Source organism: Labeo rohita, chromosome 2, assembly GCF_022985175.1.
Source record: "Labeo rohita strain BAU-BD-2019 chromosome 2, IGBB_LRoh.1.0, whole genome shotgun sequence".
Classification (NCBI taxonomy): Eukaryota; Metazoa; Chordata; class Actinopteri; order Cypriniformes; family Cyprinidae; genus Labeo; species Labeo rohita.
In genome coordinates this window covers 34,811,382-34,827,184 of record NC_066870.1, presented here as the reverse complement: position 1 = coordinate 34,827,184, position 15,803 = coordinate 34,811,382, and the positions used below count along the sequence as shown (strand labels likewise).

The following is a 15,803-nucleotide window of genomic DNA, read 5'->3' as shown; positions in this document are numbered from 1 at the left end:
ACTTAAGCCTTATAAACACAGTCAATCAGCCATTCATTTAAAGGGGTTATACTACAATTCACTGGAAGGACACTAAAAATGTATTATTCATCGCACTACCACTACTTAATGCCATCTAGGTTTGCAGCTCTCTAGGTTTTGGTGCAGTGGTTCCATTTAAATTATACATGTGGACCAGACTGACAACCCCAGATGTTAAAAATGCAACAAAAACATGCCAAAAAAATCTAATGAGCAACACTAGACCATTTCTACTAGACTTTAGCCCTGAAGAAAGGCTCGCCAACAACAAGTGGTTCTTTAAAGAGCTTTTAAAAGTCTTTGGAGTTGAACAGAATCCAGCAGACATCACAGTCTACAAAGGTGAAAGTCTCTCAAATGTCACAGGTCAATCCCAGCGGCCGTGTTGACAGAGGAAAGGTCTCACAGGAGGACGTTAGAAGGTCTCTCTCCAACGAATGTGAAAGAGGAAACCCACAAACCATTTGTCTGATGCAGACTGCACACAAAAATGACAAGAAATTTTATAGAAAATATACAAGATTCAGCGGAAAACAGCTGACTGTGGCACAACATGAAGGTCTGAGATGGGAAACGAGTCCCAGATGAGTTTAGGATGAGTCAGAGACCTGAAAAGTGTCATTGAGTTCCAGTGAATGATTTAAAGTTTGACATTTTCCCAATAGTTTCCTTCGTTTTATTCCTTCGGGGAGCTCGCATGCGGATGAATGGCTGTATTTGGGTTTTGATTTAAGGTGTTTTTCTGTCTGACTGAGGAATGGCACTGTTATTCTTTTAATCAAATGATCCAGATGCTTTAATGAGAACATAACAGTGCCGCACATCTTTGCTAAGCAATATTAAGAGCATGCTGAACAAATTGAGACATCTTATCTGTGAATGTTATGAATTGCTTGCGTCACAGTAAATGGGTCTGTAAAGCCATGTTGTCAGCTGAGAACTGAGCGAACGCTATTAACAGAGCACATGCTAATGAGTGCCGTCTGAAGGAGTGATTTTAGCGTACTCATGCAAGCGGTATGAAAAAGCCATTCTGAAGTGCTAAAAAGATTAAAATTTGATTTGCCCATTTAATGACCAAAATCAAATTAAAAATTTAACAACAGTAGGCCTAGCTGAAAAGATGAACTTCTTCCTGGGGAAAAAATGCCATACTAGGTGGTCAAGTGATTAATCCACCGTAGGTGGATTTTTAATCGTTCAAACTGATCTACCAACATACCAAAAAAACAAAAAACAAAATATATATAAAAATAAATAAATAACTAAATAAATGTTTAAATAAATGGCACAAAATAAATGGCTAAATATATGGTAATAAATAAATGGCAATAAACAAAAGGCTATATAAATGAAAAATAAACATCTAAATGGTTAAATAAATTGAAATAAAGTGTATTAATGGCTAAATAAATAGAAATATAAATTACTATATGACAATAAATAAATGTCAATAAGCAAACGGTTAAATAAGTGAAAAATAAATGGATAAATAAAACGAAATAAAAATGTATTAATGGCCAAATAAATAGTAATAAATGGCAATAAATAAATAGCTTAATATATGTCAATAAATAAATAAATGGCAATAAACAAAAGCCCAAATAAATGAAAATAAATATGTGGTTAAATAAATAGAACTAAATAGCTAAATATATGTAAATAAATAAATGGCAATAAACAAAAGGAAAAATAAATGAAAATAAATAAATGTCTAAATAAATTAAAATAAAAAATAAAAAATAATGTATTAATGACTAAATAAATAGGAATAAATAGCTAAATATATGCCAATAAGCAAATGGCTAAATAAGTGAAAATAAATAAATGGCTAAATAATTAAATGGATAAATAAAATGAATTTAAAAATATATTAACGGCCAAATAAATAGTAATAAATGGCAATAAAGAAGTAGCTGAATATATGTCAATAAATAAATGAAAGGCAATAAACAAAAGGCTAAAATAAATGGCTAAATGGCTAAATAAATTGAAAAATATATATATTATTGGCTAAATAATAATTATCAGCTAATTATGTGGCAATAAATAAATAAATCAATCAATCAATCAAGACTGAGGAAAACAGTATGAAATTTGTTAACAGATGTCACCCTTGACCCTCAACTCAATGTATCATTCACAATCTCATATTACATGATGCTTGGGTGTGCACGTTATTGATTGTGCAATTTCACACTGATTATAAGCTACCGTGTTTAAAGTTCTAAATCGAGAAATAAAAAGTCAATTTCAGTTATAACTTTGGCTTATTTTGATTTATAGACTGTTAACAGAACACTATCTTTAAGATACCCAATGCAAACGGTCTCAAAAAATGACATACTGTACGTGCAGATTCTTTCCTCTTGAACTCTCAATGACCTTCAGCATAAAATGGTAAACCTCATCCATCTATGGTTTGCTAAATCGATACACTAAGACATTAGAGCTTTGATGAAGTGACGAGGTCAGTAGCCCCTATCAGACCACCAGCTGTGTATTACTCTTACCAAGATTAATGCAATAAATAAATAAAAATCATTGATTTTTATAACATCAAAAACAACAACAATCATTGTGTTATTATTACCAATAGTCTTTAGTTTACATAAAATAAAATTAACATATTCTAGCCACTTTCACTGCAACAAATTGATGGTTAATAAAGGAATACAGCATACAGTCTTTCTCTTAGTAATACAAATACAAGCTGAAAAACAATGATTTGCTCTCTATTTCTCTGTTATTAGGAGGAGAGGACATTTTTATTTTACAGAGCATTTTTATTAAAAAATGTTTATAGCACAAAATGTGTCAGCAATATTTTTCTATTTTACATATTCTGTTTGACTGAAAGTTTTCACCAGCATCTTGGAAATGACGTCAAATGACTGTTCTGAGTCAGGGGTGATCAATCGATGCCGACTTCAAGTCAAAAGTCAAATGTCTTTGATTGCAATTCCAGTCATTAGGGACAATTTGAGTTTCGAGTTGCCCGAAACACATAAAAGCATATAGATGGCCTTAAAGCACAAACACAAATGGACTAAAAGCTACTAAAGTCCACTTCTGATTTCATGGGGTCAACAGTTCGAGATCTTCATTTCAGATTGCATGCAAAAATAACACTTAAGTTTGCATTTTAATGCACATTGAAATGCATGAGTTAAATTACTGCAAGACCGTCAGAACAACAGCACTGTGTGTATCGCTTTGACTTCTTTCTTATGCATGGAAACCATCTCAGCGTCAAACATCTAATCATAAGACAAAACGCACCGAACCAAACCAGACCTCATAAGAATGAGGATATAAGAACAGAAGAGAAGTCAGTGGGAAAAACAACAGACTTGAAACATTTGCAAAAGTATTATTCAACCAAAGTTAGCATGCACGTCATGATTCAATACTTTAAAATTCAGCACAATATAATTAATTGTACCAAATTAGCATGTTAAATTGACAGCCCTACTAATTACACGATAAATCACATTTATATCACGCCCAGTCAATGTCTGCTTTTCCGGGGTATTGTAATATCGACAGCAGTCAGACAGGTGTCCGCTAATGAGTCTGAGCAATATTCCTCTTATTAATTAACCCTCCGATACATCCCAACATTTCATACTAACAATGCTGCTAATGAGCACAGCTACATCATGACAACAGGCTTAGGAATAAACACACCATCAATAATAATCATTTTAAGGGTGGCAACTCTGTCGGAGTGCATCATAATGAATATTTCATGAAAATAATCAAATCCCACTCACTTTAACGAGTAAATGCATAAAGAAGCTTCATTACAATAGTTATCAATGAGGGTTATTTCTTCTGATTGACATTAATTTAAAGTGTTTTGTCAAGAAACACTTATAAAGCCACTTACGGTTTTTGCATGCATGCATGCATGCCTTTTTTGTTTTTTGGATGTTTAAAGGATTGAATCTGCAAATTATTTTCACTCTCTCATGCAAATTCAATGCTTTCAGATTTACACAGCACAAATGTCACATAAAAGCAAATGTAATGGTGACTGGTAGTGATGGGCATTTAAAAGTACTGCTTTGTGAAGTTTTGTTAATCATTAGTTTTAAACCAGAGATTCAGAGCACTTATCAAACTGCCAAAGTCACATGGTCTTAGTAAACAAGTCTTTTATGTCAAATCTGCTTCGAAATATTTAGAAATTTCAATGGTTTGCTATTCTGTGAGCCCATGAACCAGTGTCTATATAGATTGTACCTGATCTCAGATCAGTTTTATCTCCATTTACACGATTTTGAAGAGCAGGCATCACCAGTGTGACGTTTCAAGTGCTACGAAACAGTGAATCATTTTGCAAAGCACTTGTTTTCTAGAAAAGTCTTTTCTAGACTAAAGTTAGTCACAGCGAAATTTCAGAGGCAAAATAGGTTCAGTGTGTCTTGTCAATAATGTAGTGATATATATAAAGCACAGTTTACACAGAAGTTCAAACTTTCAAACCAAGCAAGCAGCTTTTTGTTGTCAGTGTGGTGAATACAAGTGACCAACTTGAACATTAATGAAATCTGCAATATTGTAATGTAGAAAGCCACTTGCATGATTTTTTGCATGCATTTTTTGCATGTATAGAGAATTGAATCTGCAAATTATTTTAACTCTCTCATGCAAATTCCTTCAATGCTTTCAGATTTACACAGCACAAATTTCATATAAAAGCATAAAAACAGTGATTCAGAGCATGTATCAACCTGCCAAAGTCACATGATTTCAGTAAACAAGTCTTTATGTCAAAACTGCTTTGAAATATTTCGAAAGTCCAATGGTTTGCCACTCTGTGAGCCCATGAACCAGTGTCTAGATGGATTTTACCTGATCTCAGATCAGTTTTATCGGTGTTTAAACCATTTTGAACAGCATGCGTCACCAGTGTGACTTTTCAACCACTTTGGAAGTGAATCATTTTGCAAAGCACTTGTTTCAATTGATTCAAAGTATTGAAAAGTCTTTTCTAGACTAAAGTTAGCCACAGCGAAATTTCACAGGCAAAACAGGTTCATTGTCTCTTGTAAATAATGTAGCGATATATACACCAGTCAACATTTGAAGTGGATCAAAATCATTTATCAAAGCTGTCCTAAAACCATAACTATACCCATTCTTGTCTTAGGACAAGTTTGATTTACTTTTTTTGATCCATTTCAAATGGTGACTACTGTAAAGCACAGTTCACACAGAACAGTTCCCACCTTCAAACCAAGCAGCTTTCTGTTGTCAGTGTGGTGAATACAAGTGACCAACCTGAACATTAATGAAATCTGCAATATTGTAACGTAGAAAGCCACTTATGATTTTTTGCATGCATTTTTTTTTTTTTTGCGTGTATAGAGAATTGAATCTGCAATTTATTTTAACTCTCTCATGCAAATTCCTTCAATGCTTTCAGATTTACACAGCACAAATGTCACATAAAAGCAATTTTTATTGCAACTGGTAGTGATGGGCATTTAAAAGCACTGCTTTGTGAAGCTTTGAAACCTTTGCTAATTATTTGTTTCAAAACAGTGATTCAGAGCGTGTATCAACCTGCAAGGTCACATGATTTCAGTAAACAATGTCAAAACTGCTTAAAAATATTTAGAAATTTCAATGGTCTGCCACTCTGTGAGCCCATGAACCAGTGTCTAGATGGATTTTACCTGATCTCAGATCAGTTTTATCTCCGTTTAAACTGTTTTGAACAGTGGGCGTCACCAGTGTGACTTTTCAAACGCTTTGAAACAGTGAATAATTTCGCCAAGCACTTCAACTGATTCAAAGTATTGAAAACTGATTCACAAATTTCACAGGCAAAATAGGTTCTTATAGGTTCTGTCTCTTGTCAATAATGTAGATATATAAAAAGCACAGTTTACACAAAACAGCTCACACTTTCAAACCAAGCAAGCAGCTTTCTGTTGTCAGTGTGGTAAATACAAGTGACCAACTTGAAAATTAATTAAATCTGCAGTGGGAACTTTTTCGCCTTCACACGAAACTCCTACTGAAATCTGAAACGATAAATGTGACCATAAAATTCTTGGCAGGGAAAGTACCCACATTTTATGACTTTTCAAGACAAAAAAAATACAAACAATCCCCTCTCTCAATAACGACACCCATTTGTTTTCAATCCACTCAATATGTCTGAAAACCACACATTTCAGTCCACATACATCTTTCTCCTCTAGTGGCACGCTACAAACTAAGGCTTTTTAAAAACTGTCAGTAATGTGCAAAACCGTCCTCCATTCATTAGCCCAGTCCAGATCAACAAACTCATCCCAAATCCCAAAAAACAGCTTTTTTCTTTGTCTCAGCAGAGTCAGAATGCAATATCTCAAAACTCTTCAGTGATCCATCAACTAAGAAAGATTGTTAATTATCTGTCTTCTCTGTTCAAAGTAAATTGACTATAAAACAAATCAATGCACTTTCAACAGACACAAAGAACAAACTGGAGTGCTAACAGTCAAATTAAATAGACTTGATTTTCTTTGTATTTATTTCTGCACTGAAGTGCATTTGTGTAATCTATGCGAGTACTATGAGTATGTGAGGCCTCAGGAGAAAACTGCAAAATTAATGCATGTTTGCTTCACTTCTTCATTCCTGTTTTTACCCTTTTGATTTACTACTAAATCCAAACATGCAGTCATTCTGTGAATGTCAAGCTTTGGTAGCAAAACCAAAGTGACATAAAAATAAATGAAAAAGAATAAAACATGTATTCATTTTGCAGAAGTGAATGTGGGATGCTAGCTGAAAAAAAAAGAAGGAATGAAGGAATTTGCTTTTCAAAAGCATTTTACTTCCACAAATTAGGCCAGATGGAATTTAACCTTGTAAAGCCTATTGTATCATATTTGATACACACATTTCGAAAGCCTCCAAATTTTTAGAATGGTCAAAAATTTTTATGAAGTAAACATAAGAGTAACTTTTCATATTGTTAGTAATATTTCAAGAGGAACACTTTCTGGACTGAAGTAATTTAGGTTTACTTGACTATCCATATATTATTTTGAGAAAAAAAATTAAAGTATCAAATATGACGATCAGGCTTTTAAGGAATGTTTATTTGTTCATCTCTCAGTCATCATTGTATTGCACTGCATTGCATTATATGTTTTGCCTCCACAATAAAAACTACAGAGCTTTGATCATAAAACTAAAATAAATATCATCTTACTAAGACATAACGGGAAATATAGAGTGACAGCTGATGTTTATATGTATTGTATGTAAGTTTTCTACTATACTGTTATAAACCCTAGTGAAAAATAAATATACTAAAATGTATTTATTTCATGCTAAGTACTACAAATACATTTACAGTATACTAAACTGGTATATTTAAAATCTGCTAAATTTTGTACTTAATGCACTTTAATTGTGCAGAAGTAGTGCTGAAGTCCAACTAAAGATATACTTGTATAGTATATTTGATTGTGATAAAATGGAACTTTTGCAAGTATACTTTATTTACACTTTAAATATTTTGTTTTTGTAGACCGATATTATTTAAAGATTACACAATCCTTATCAATAGTGACATTAAAACATGTTTTAGGCTTAATATTAAGAAATATGCATTGTGCACAAGTAGTACTGCCAATAAAGTTTTATTACAATTATATCAGTAAGTCTCAAGCAATATGTGACCCTGGACCACAAAACCAGTCTTAAGTCGCTGGGGTTTATTTGTAGCAATAGCCAAAAATACATTGTATGGGTCAATATTATAGATTTTTCTTTTATACCAAAAATCATTAGGAAATTAAGTAAAGATCATGTTCCATGAAGATATTTTGTAAATTTCCTACTGTAAATATATCAAAACTTAATTTTTGATTAGTATTATGCATTGCAAAGAACTTAATTTGGACAACTTTAAAGGTGATTTTCTCAATATTTTGATTTTTTTGCACCCTCAGATTCCATATACTGAAATAGTTGTATCTCGGCTAAATATTGTTCTATCCTAACAAGCTATTACACAAGCTTATTTATTCAGCTTTCAGATGATGTATAAAGCTCAATTTCGAAAAACTGACACTTATGACTGGTTTTGTGGTCCAGGGTCACATATGTCAGTAAATATGTTAATAGACTTGAACTATACTTTGTATAAAATAAATGCATTTTAAATCTATTATTTTTTTACTAGGGAAAATCTCATTGATTTACAGTGCATTACAAGCTATCAGAATTTCATCATACTTTTTGGACACATAAATATAAGCAACTGCACCAAATTGCATATTTCTAGGCCTCTGAATGACATAGAGGAGGTTTTCAAGTGCTCTCAATCCAAACAGCTAATGCAGGGAATGATCTGACACTCACAACTCCATCTGTAGAGTGAGAAATGAAAACTAGCTACAAAAAAAAAAAAAAGAAGAAAAGTGAATCTATCTGCATTTGCTGAAAGTGAATCACAAGCTAGAATCTAAAACTGAACCTAGATCTTCACACAAACCAAAACAAATGGGATGGATGAACATTACTGAAAATTTTTCTTTCTTAACTGTTGTTAATTCTTGATTTGCAAGTGTAAAAATTGCTTATCTAGTGACCATGTTTGACCCTGATTGTCTACACCATTAAAAAAAAAAAAAAACAATGCATAAACAATATCCATTTCTTACATTTTTAAAAGCCTCATGACAAACTATTCTTCCCAAAAAGCAGACTTTCTATAGGTGCTATAATCAATAATTAGACCAATCTGCCCTGTAGTCAAATCCCATAACCTGATGTCTAACATCAGCTTTTAGACCCACAACGAAGAAAAATTACTAATGAGATCCTCCCAGACAGAAATCAGATTAAACCAAGTGCTTTTGCTTGAATATGAGGTTCTAATAAGTTCCTCCCGCAAAAAAAGACCCCAGTAATCTTACATGTGTCTCCTCTAGATTTGAGAAGAGATCTCAAAACTGTCTTAGACTGTACACATATTGGCCACGATACCAATTAAGTGTAACAAAAGTCAGAATTTAACTGACTTAACCTATTTTCTCATCAAAAATCCCCAGTGGCAATAAGAGAAACTTTTAAAACAAAGTTGATAATTGAAAGTTATTAGTTAAGTTGATAACTGCTTCTCAACTCATCTATATCTCTAGATCATGTCTCAAAACCCTTTAAGCTGGTGGTTATTAAGCCTCTCATTAAGAAACCACAACTAAATCCTACTGAACTGGCAAATTACAGACCCATTTCTAATCTTCCATTTATGTCTAAAATTTTAGAAAAAGTTGTCTGCTTAATTGTGCTGCTTCAGCAAAAATGATATCTATGAAGAATTTCAGTCTGGTTTCAGGCCCCAAACTGCACTTAAAATTACAAAAGACGCTTCTAGCATCAGACCAACGCTACATCTCATTGCTAGTTTTACTTAATCATAGTGCTGCATTCAACATTATAGATCATGTCATACTTATAGATAAATTACAAAACTATACAGGTATTCAAGGACAGGCTTTAAGATGGTTTAGATTATACTTGTCCAACCATAACCACTTCATTTATTTAAACAGGGAATAATCTCAGTTAATGTACGGAGTGCCGCAAGGATCTGTTTTAGGCCCTCTGCTATTTTCAATGTACTGTACATGTTGCCCCTTGGTAATATTAATAGAAAACACATGGTTACTTTCCATTGTTATGCTGCTGATACTCAACTACTGTATAAATTTCAACAAGACCAGATGAAACTTCTGAATTATCTAAGCTAACAGACCGTGTTATAAAAATGTACTGGATGACCAATCATTTTCTCCTATTAAATTCTGATAAGACAGATATTACTGAAACAAAGCATTCCTCTGCTCTTCCCAGATTAGTTCATCCTGATCTGGGAACAGAGTGATCACATAACATGTAAAGCAACTGCCATAAACCATAATAAAAGGAGTGAGATGAACCTGACAGCAGTTTTCTCTGTTGCTTCTGGGACGTCTGTAGAGGGAAGCTCATCGGCCAGGATCTCTTCTATTCTGCGTGGATCGTCCGGAATGTCCCTCTGAACTTTGACCTTCTCCTTCTTGCCCGTCCCAGCGGTGAGCGTGTTCCACAGCGCACTCTGAGACTTTGAGCCTGGAGAAACAAGATGAATCAGAGTCAAAAACATGTAAAGACTTGGATAAACAATGAACAAATACCATTCACTCTCAGAAAAAAAATGTGCAAAAATTGTATCTTTAGGGCTATAACAGCTTGTCACTTGCTCAGAACCCTCAAAGGGACACATTTATATAATTTACCCCTATAGTGTTCATAATAGTACCGTAATAAAACAATAAGCCCCAAGAAGCTGTGGTTTACAGTGAATTTACAACAGCTAAAGGGTGTATAACCCCCTTAGCTGTTATAAATTCACTGTAAACCTTCATGGGGCTTATTTCTTTAATAAAACAGTTGTTCCATATACAGTACGTAATAAGGTTTCACAAAATAAGACAGAGCAAATAAAGTGTAATGATATTAATAAAAACATTATTCTTCTGCCAAACAATGTAGTTCCTTAGATACGACTGTGGTTGCAACAAAGTGGTTGCTGAGCAACAAACAAACGTAAACAAAGGTGTATTATGTTTGAAGAGTAATTTACAACAGCTTTGAACACGGCTCAACCAATCAGAATCAAGGACCGGAACTATTTGTTTTATAAGAGTACATATTACTACCTTAAAGATGCATATTACAACTAAGGTACTAATATACACCCTTTAAGGGTAAAAAAGGTACAAAGGTGTCACTTTGAGGGTACTGTCCCACTAACAAGCTGTTGTAACCCAATTCTTACAGTATAATGCTATCTAAAAAGAACACATTATGTCAGCCACAATATGCCATCATTTCCCCTTAAATAATATTGCAAATATTTCTGTTAGTGCATTTAACCTCCATTTGTTTTTTGTTTTCTTTTGCATTTTATTGCACTAAAATATTTTATTTAATTATTTGCTTTATTTACCACTGTGCACACACAGATATGCTGCAAATGTTTTGCCCAATTTTTTTTAATCAAACCACTCTCATTTTTCCACTCATCGTGCACACACATATTAACAATGAACAAATCCCATTTTTTAAACAATGTGACAATATATGGGCCATGAATCCATGACCTATTTTTTATTACCCTATAACATTTTATGATTTTATTTTATTTTTTGCACCTACTGTGCACACAAAATTTGTTTCTGAATATGCAAATGCTTTGCTAATTTCATTTTCATTTTTTAAATCAAAACACTTGAAAACTGAAAATGCAATGTTAATATTTTAAGCCCTTCCCATGCCTTTTTTATTTTTTTTTTTATTTTATTTATATTTTTGCAGTCTTCTGATTCAAACTAACAGTAATGACAACAGTAGACCAAAATTCTAAGACTAAATGCATACTCAAAACCTCCTCAGGAGATCTTAATGGCTTAGTTGTTGACTCACAGTAAATTATATTGATTTGCTTCCACCAATGCTGGCATATCATTATCATCATCATCATCATCATCATCATCATGAGCTCATGTAATCATAATGTTGTTATTCAGATATAATCTGTGTGCCTCCTCTGAGGAACTCGTTTCTTTGGATCCAGTATTAAGCCCAAATTAACTCTGAATATCTTGATAAATGCTGCCATCTAGTGTCATGGCCAGGTAAAGTGTTTTGGTAAAAGATCATCACCCTACAATATCCAAGAGAAAAACTTGTCCTGTATGACAAATTCATTGTTAAATTAATTGCGGCAATAATGCAAAATCCTTGATCAAGTTTTCACCAGTGTCATTTCAGTACTAAAGGAGAAGTGTAAATGTTTGTTGGATTGGATGCCCATTTTCCACAAGTTGATATGATTCTTCAGGGTCCTAATGAAAAGTCTATAATATACTTGGTTAAAAATTCTCAATGGTCGTGTAAAAAACACTTTTTTTACCTTGCCAAAATCAGGTCTGCAAAAATCGTCGAGGTTGGTTTAAATGTTAATGAGCTCTGCTCGCCCCGCCCCTCCCTTCTCTCTGTGGAGTGACGAGCCTGTTTACTTTAGCCACATTTAGCCGCGTTTAGCCGCTAAACTTGCTAACTAACAGGTTATTAGGAAAGGCGATCGCAAAGATTCATAAAAAACCCTTATACTCACTTCTGCTGTAGGTGAAGCTGGATCACAAATGATTTGCGCAAACATAGACGCGTTTATGTAGATTGGTAGGTGCATTCTCTTCACAAATGTAATCCACTGCATCTTCAGCGGCTCAGATGTCGGGAGTAAATGACGACCACTATGTTCATTATTACATCCAGCAACACAACACCTCAATCGCTCATTCTTGTCTAACTTACATCTCTGCTCCGGCATTAACACAATGGAGGTCAGACTGTTACAGCTGATTTCGGGCGGTTCTGAGATAAGACGCTCATGTCAATCAACTACTGTGGGAGCGGCATCTGTCGGTGTGACAATTTGTAAAAGGGGATATTATTTTTACAAATTAATTTAAAACCACTGCATGGATTTTTATCATTATAGGGTAGATTTGTACATACACTGCCAACACACATTAATGCACAAACTACATGTAAAAGTGAACTTTGCATCCGATGACCCCTTTAAGGCGAGACACTGCAGGTGAATAGGGTAAAAAATTAACTAATAGTTATCACCTTACTTACCCAGTTGATTGATTTACATTGATAATTGCAAACATTTTTTGTATTACAAGTTTTCTAAAATGTTAGGTTTAAAAAAAAAAAACAAATTTTGAGAAAACAGCCTTTAAATATATGGATTGTGACTGAAATCTATTGACACAAACAGATAAAGTGCTATAAAAGAAACACTTAACAGTGTCTTGGATGTTTTCTTTCCACTAGTCTGAAAAAAAACACTATGAAAAACCAAAAATCCCAAAATCTAAAACTTAACAGGTGCATCAAAAAACAGTGTTTTTGCCTCCAGTGTCTCACCTTAATATACTACTAGAGTTTTTGTTGAAAGATTAGATTTTATTTTTTTATTTCAGGTTTAGTAATTTTGTTGCATGTTTTGTCATTTTTATTAAGTTTTGCTTGTTTTAGTAAAAACTAAATTAGTAAAAACAAAAATTAGAAATGTTGCATTGACAGCTGCATAAAATAAGGTTACATATATATATATATATATATATATATATATATATATACACACACACACACACATACACATACACATATACATTTAGATAACAATAAGTACTTTTTACTGCTTTCAGTTTATCAAAAAGCATTAATATTAACTGATTTAACGAACAGAAACTAAGATTACAAAAGTCACAAACAAGTTTCAGAGAATTTGTGGGGTCATAAAGGCTAGTTAAGACATTGATCAACTTTTGTATTGTATTAAATTGTGGATTTTGTCTAGACTTGGGCCATGTTTATGTTGTCTAGAGATATGTTAGCTCTCTAGCTCTGGTAACAATGTTTCCATGCTTCCTGACTAATGAACCTCTATGAGTTTACCATGACTTTTCCAGTCATTTTTGATTACTTGACAATGGTTTTTAGAAATGGAAGTTTCAAAACTGGCTTTAGACATTTTATGACAGTTTTTACAGGCTTGGAAATCATGTTTAACATCTCTAATATTTCCAAGATTTCCATAACCATGCAAACCCAGTGGTAAAGACATGCTGTGAGCATTTCTGCTGCACTTTGCAGAATAAAAGCATCTGTTATTTGAATAAATATAATTGTAAATGTGTTCCTTCTACTTCATTTCAGCCCTTTCCTTCCGAATATGAAACAAGTTGTAGATTTATACAAAACATAAAATATAGGTTGGGCAGCGCAAATTTGTTGCTTTCTCAAAAACACATACTTACGTGCAAATCTGGCCAGTGGCCTACTGTTGGTCTCACCATCCTCATTAGCCACTATGGAGAAAAACAGAGAAAGACTAGTTATATGCTGGCATTTCTGTGTGTACGTGTGTGTGTGTGTCTAAAAAACATCTTTAGAAAGCTTTTTTTCAGAGGCTTAGTGAAATGCATCATTAAAAAGCTTTTTTTGCTCCTTTTTTAATGTGTCTTCTTGCATAATGTGAGTATAATGAACCGAGCTGCTGGAAAAGCGTGGAAGGCTGTTTTAATACGACTTCAGCCGCTGTTATATGAGCCTTTCATTAGGATTTGAAATGGGTCTTGGTCAGTAGGGGACTGGCAGGGTGTTGTTAGTGTACTGTGAGTCACTTCTAGTAAAAAATAACACAAGAAGAAGTACAAAAAGGGCAGAGAAATCAGCACGCTCACCAAGAAAGTCTTTCGTGATGCTTTTGTACTAAGAAGGGCAAACAGATTTCATTTCTATTTACATATTTATCATTTCAAATAACAGACCATATTTTCTGACGGCACCATGATGGGCCGTTGTGGGTGTTTTTGCACGCTGTTACGCGGTTGCTGGGGTGTTCTGGGAGGTATGGGGTGATTTCGAGTCACAGGAGTCTCTCTCTGATCTTTTTTGGACTCTAGATGTGACGCTGATCTCTTCTTCTATGTCAGCCTAAGAGAATTTTTCCCAGTTGTTTTATTGTCCAAAAGATCAAAATCATAAACCCAACCAAATCATTGTTTTCATGCAATGTGATCTGTATCATTCACAGGCTGAACTGTGTGGGAAGAGCTGCAAGGCAAAGTTGAATACTTGGAGCAGTGCTGCAATCGTTATATAAAACTTAAACTATTAAAAATACCACGTTATACAAAAAGCATTAATATCATAAATAAAAAAAAACAACTTTTATGTTGTTAAAAATATTTAATGAACGGAAAATGAGAAATAAACTTGTTTCTGTAATATTTAGATTTCAACTGATTTATATTTTTTAGAATTTTAGGTTAATCTTTTTCTATGTCTATTTTATTGTTAAAATACTAAGATTACTAAAACTATAAATTAATTTGTTAATATAGTCTATATAGTTTTTATTGAGTCGTAGTTTTTAGTTTTAGTTATTTTAGCACTTCAACTTAATAAAGAGAAAATATGTTTAAGTTATTTCAAGTTTATGGATTTAGCTTCAGTTAAATCTAATAACCCTTGTTTCACCTCAATTTACCATGTTATCCAAAAAGCAATTACATAACAAAAAAATAAATAAATAAATTTGTAAAAAAAAATATTTAATGAACAGAAAACGAGAAATTAACTTGTTTCCATAATATTTAGATTTCAATAGATTTATATTTTTTAGAATTTTAGGTTAATCTTTTTCTGTCTATTTTATTGTTAAAATACTAAGATTACAAAAAAAAAAAAAATAGAAATACATTTTTGTCAATATAGTTTATATAGTTTTCATTGAGTTTTAGCATTTCAAGTTAAAAAAAAATGTTTTTAAGTTTTTTTAAATATTATTTATTTTATTTCAGAAAATGTTTATTTATTTCAAGTAATTTTTTATGAATTTCGTTTCACTTAAATATAATAACCCTGGTTTTCACCTCATTTTTACCATGTTATCAAAAAAGCATTAATATCGTAAATAAAAAAAAACAATACGTATGTTGTAAAAAAATATTTAATGAACAGAAAATGAGAAATAAACTTGTTTCAGTTAGTATAGTTAATCATCTGATATCTATATTTGAATATATTTAGATTTTATTTTAAATTGATACTTTTCTATGTATATTTTAAAGTACTAATTACTTATAAGTATAAATATAAATAGAAAATAGAAATAAAAATTAATATTTAAAAAT

General features: G+C 32.7%; 1 protein-coding gene across 2 annotated transcripts in view; it reads right to left on the bottom strand.

Moving 5' to 3' along the window:
* Nucleotides 1-15,803, bottom strand: part of pde1cb (phosphodiesterase 1C, calmodulin-dependent b) — a 95,378-nt gene that overhangs the window by 65,701 nt on the left and 13,874 nt on the right. For both annotated transcript variants that reach the window (XM_051136238.1, XM_051136244.1), the window contains exons 2-3: nucleotides 13,923-13,973; nucleotides 9,981-10,152 (exon numbers count right to left, since the gene is read on the bottom strand). In XM_051136238.1, the coding sequence (XP_050992195.1) occupies nucleotides 9,981-10,152; nucleotides 13,923-13,973 (223 nt within the window). The remainder of the gene's footprint in view (nucleotides 1-9,980; nucleotides 10,153-13,922; nucleotides 13,974-15,803) is intronic.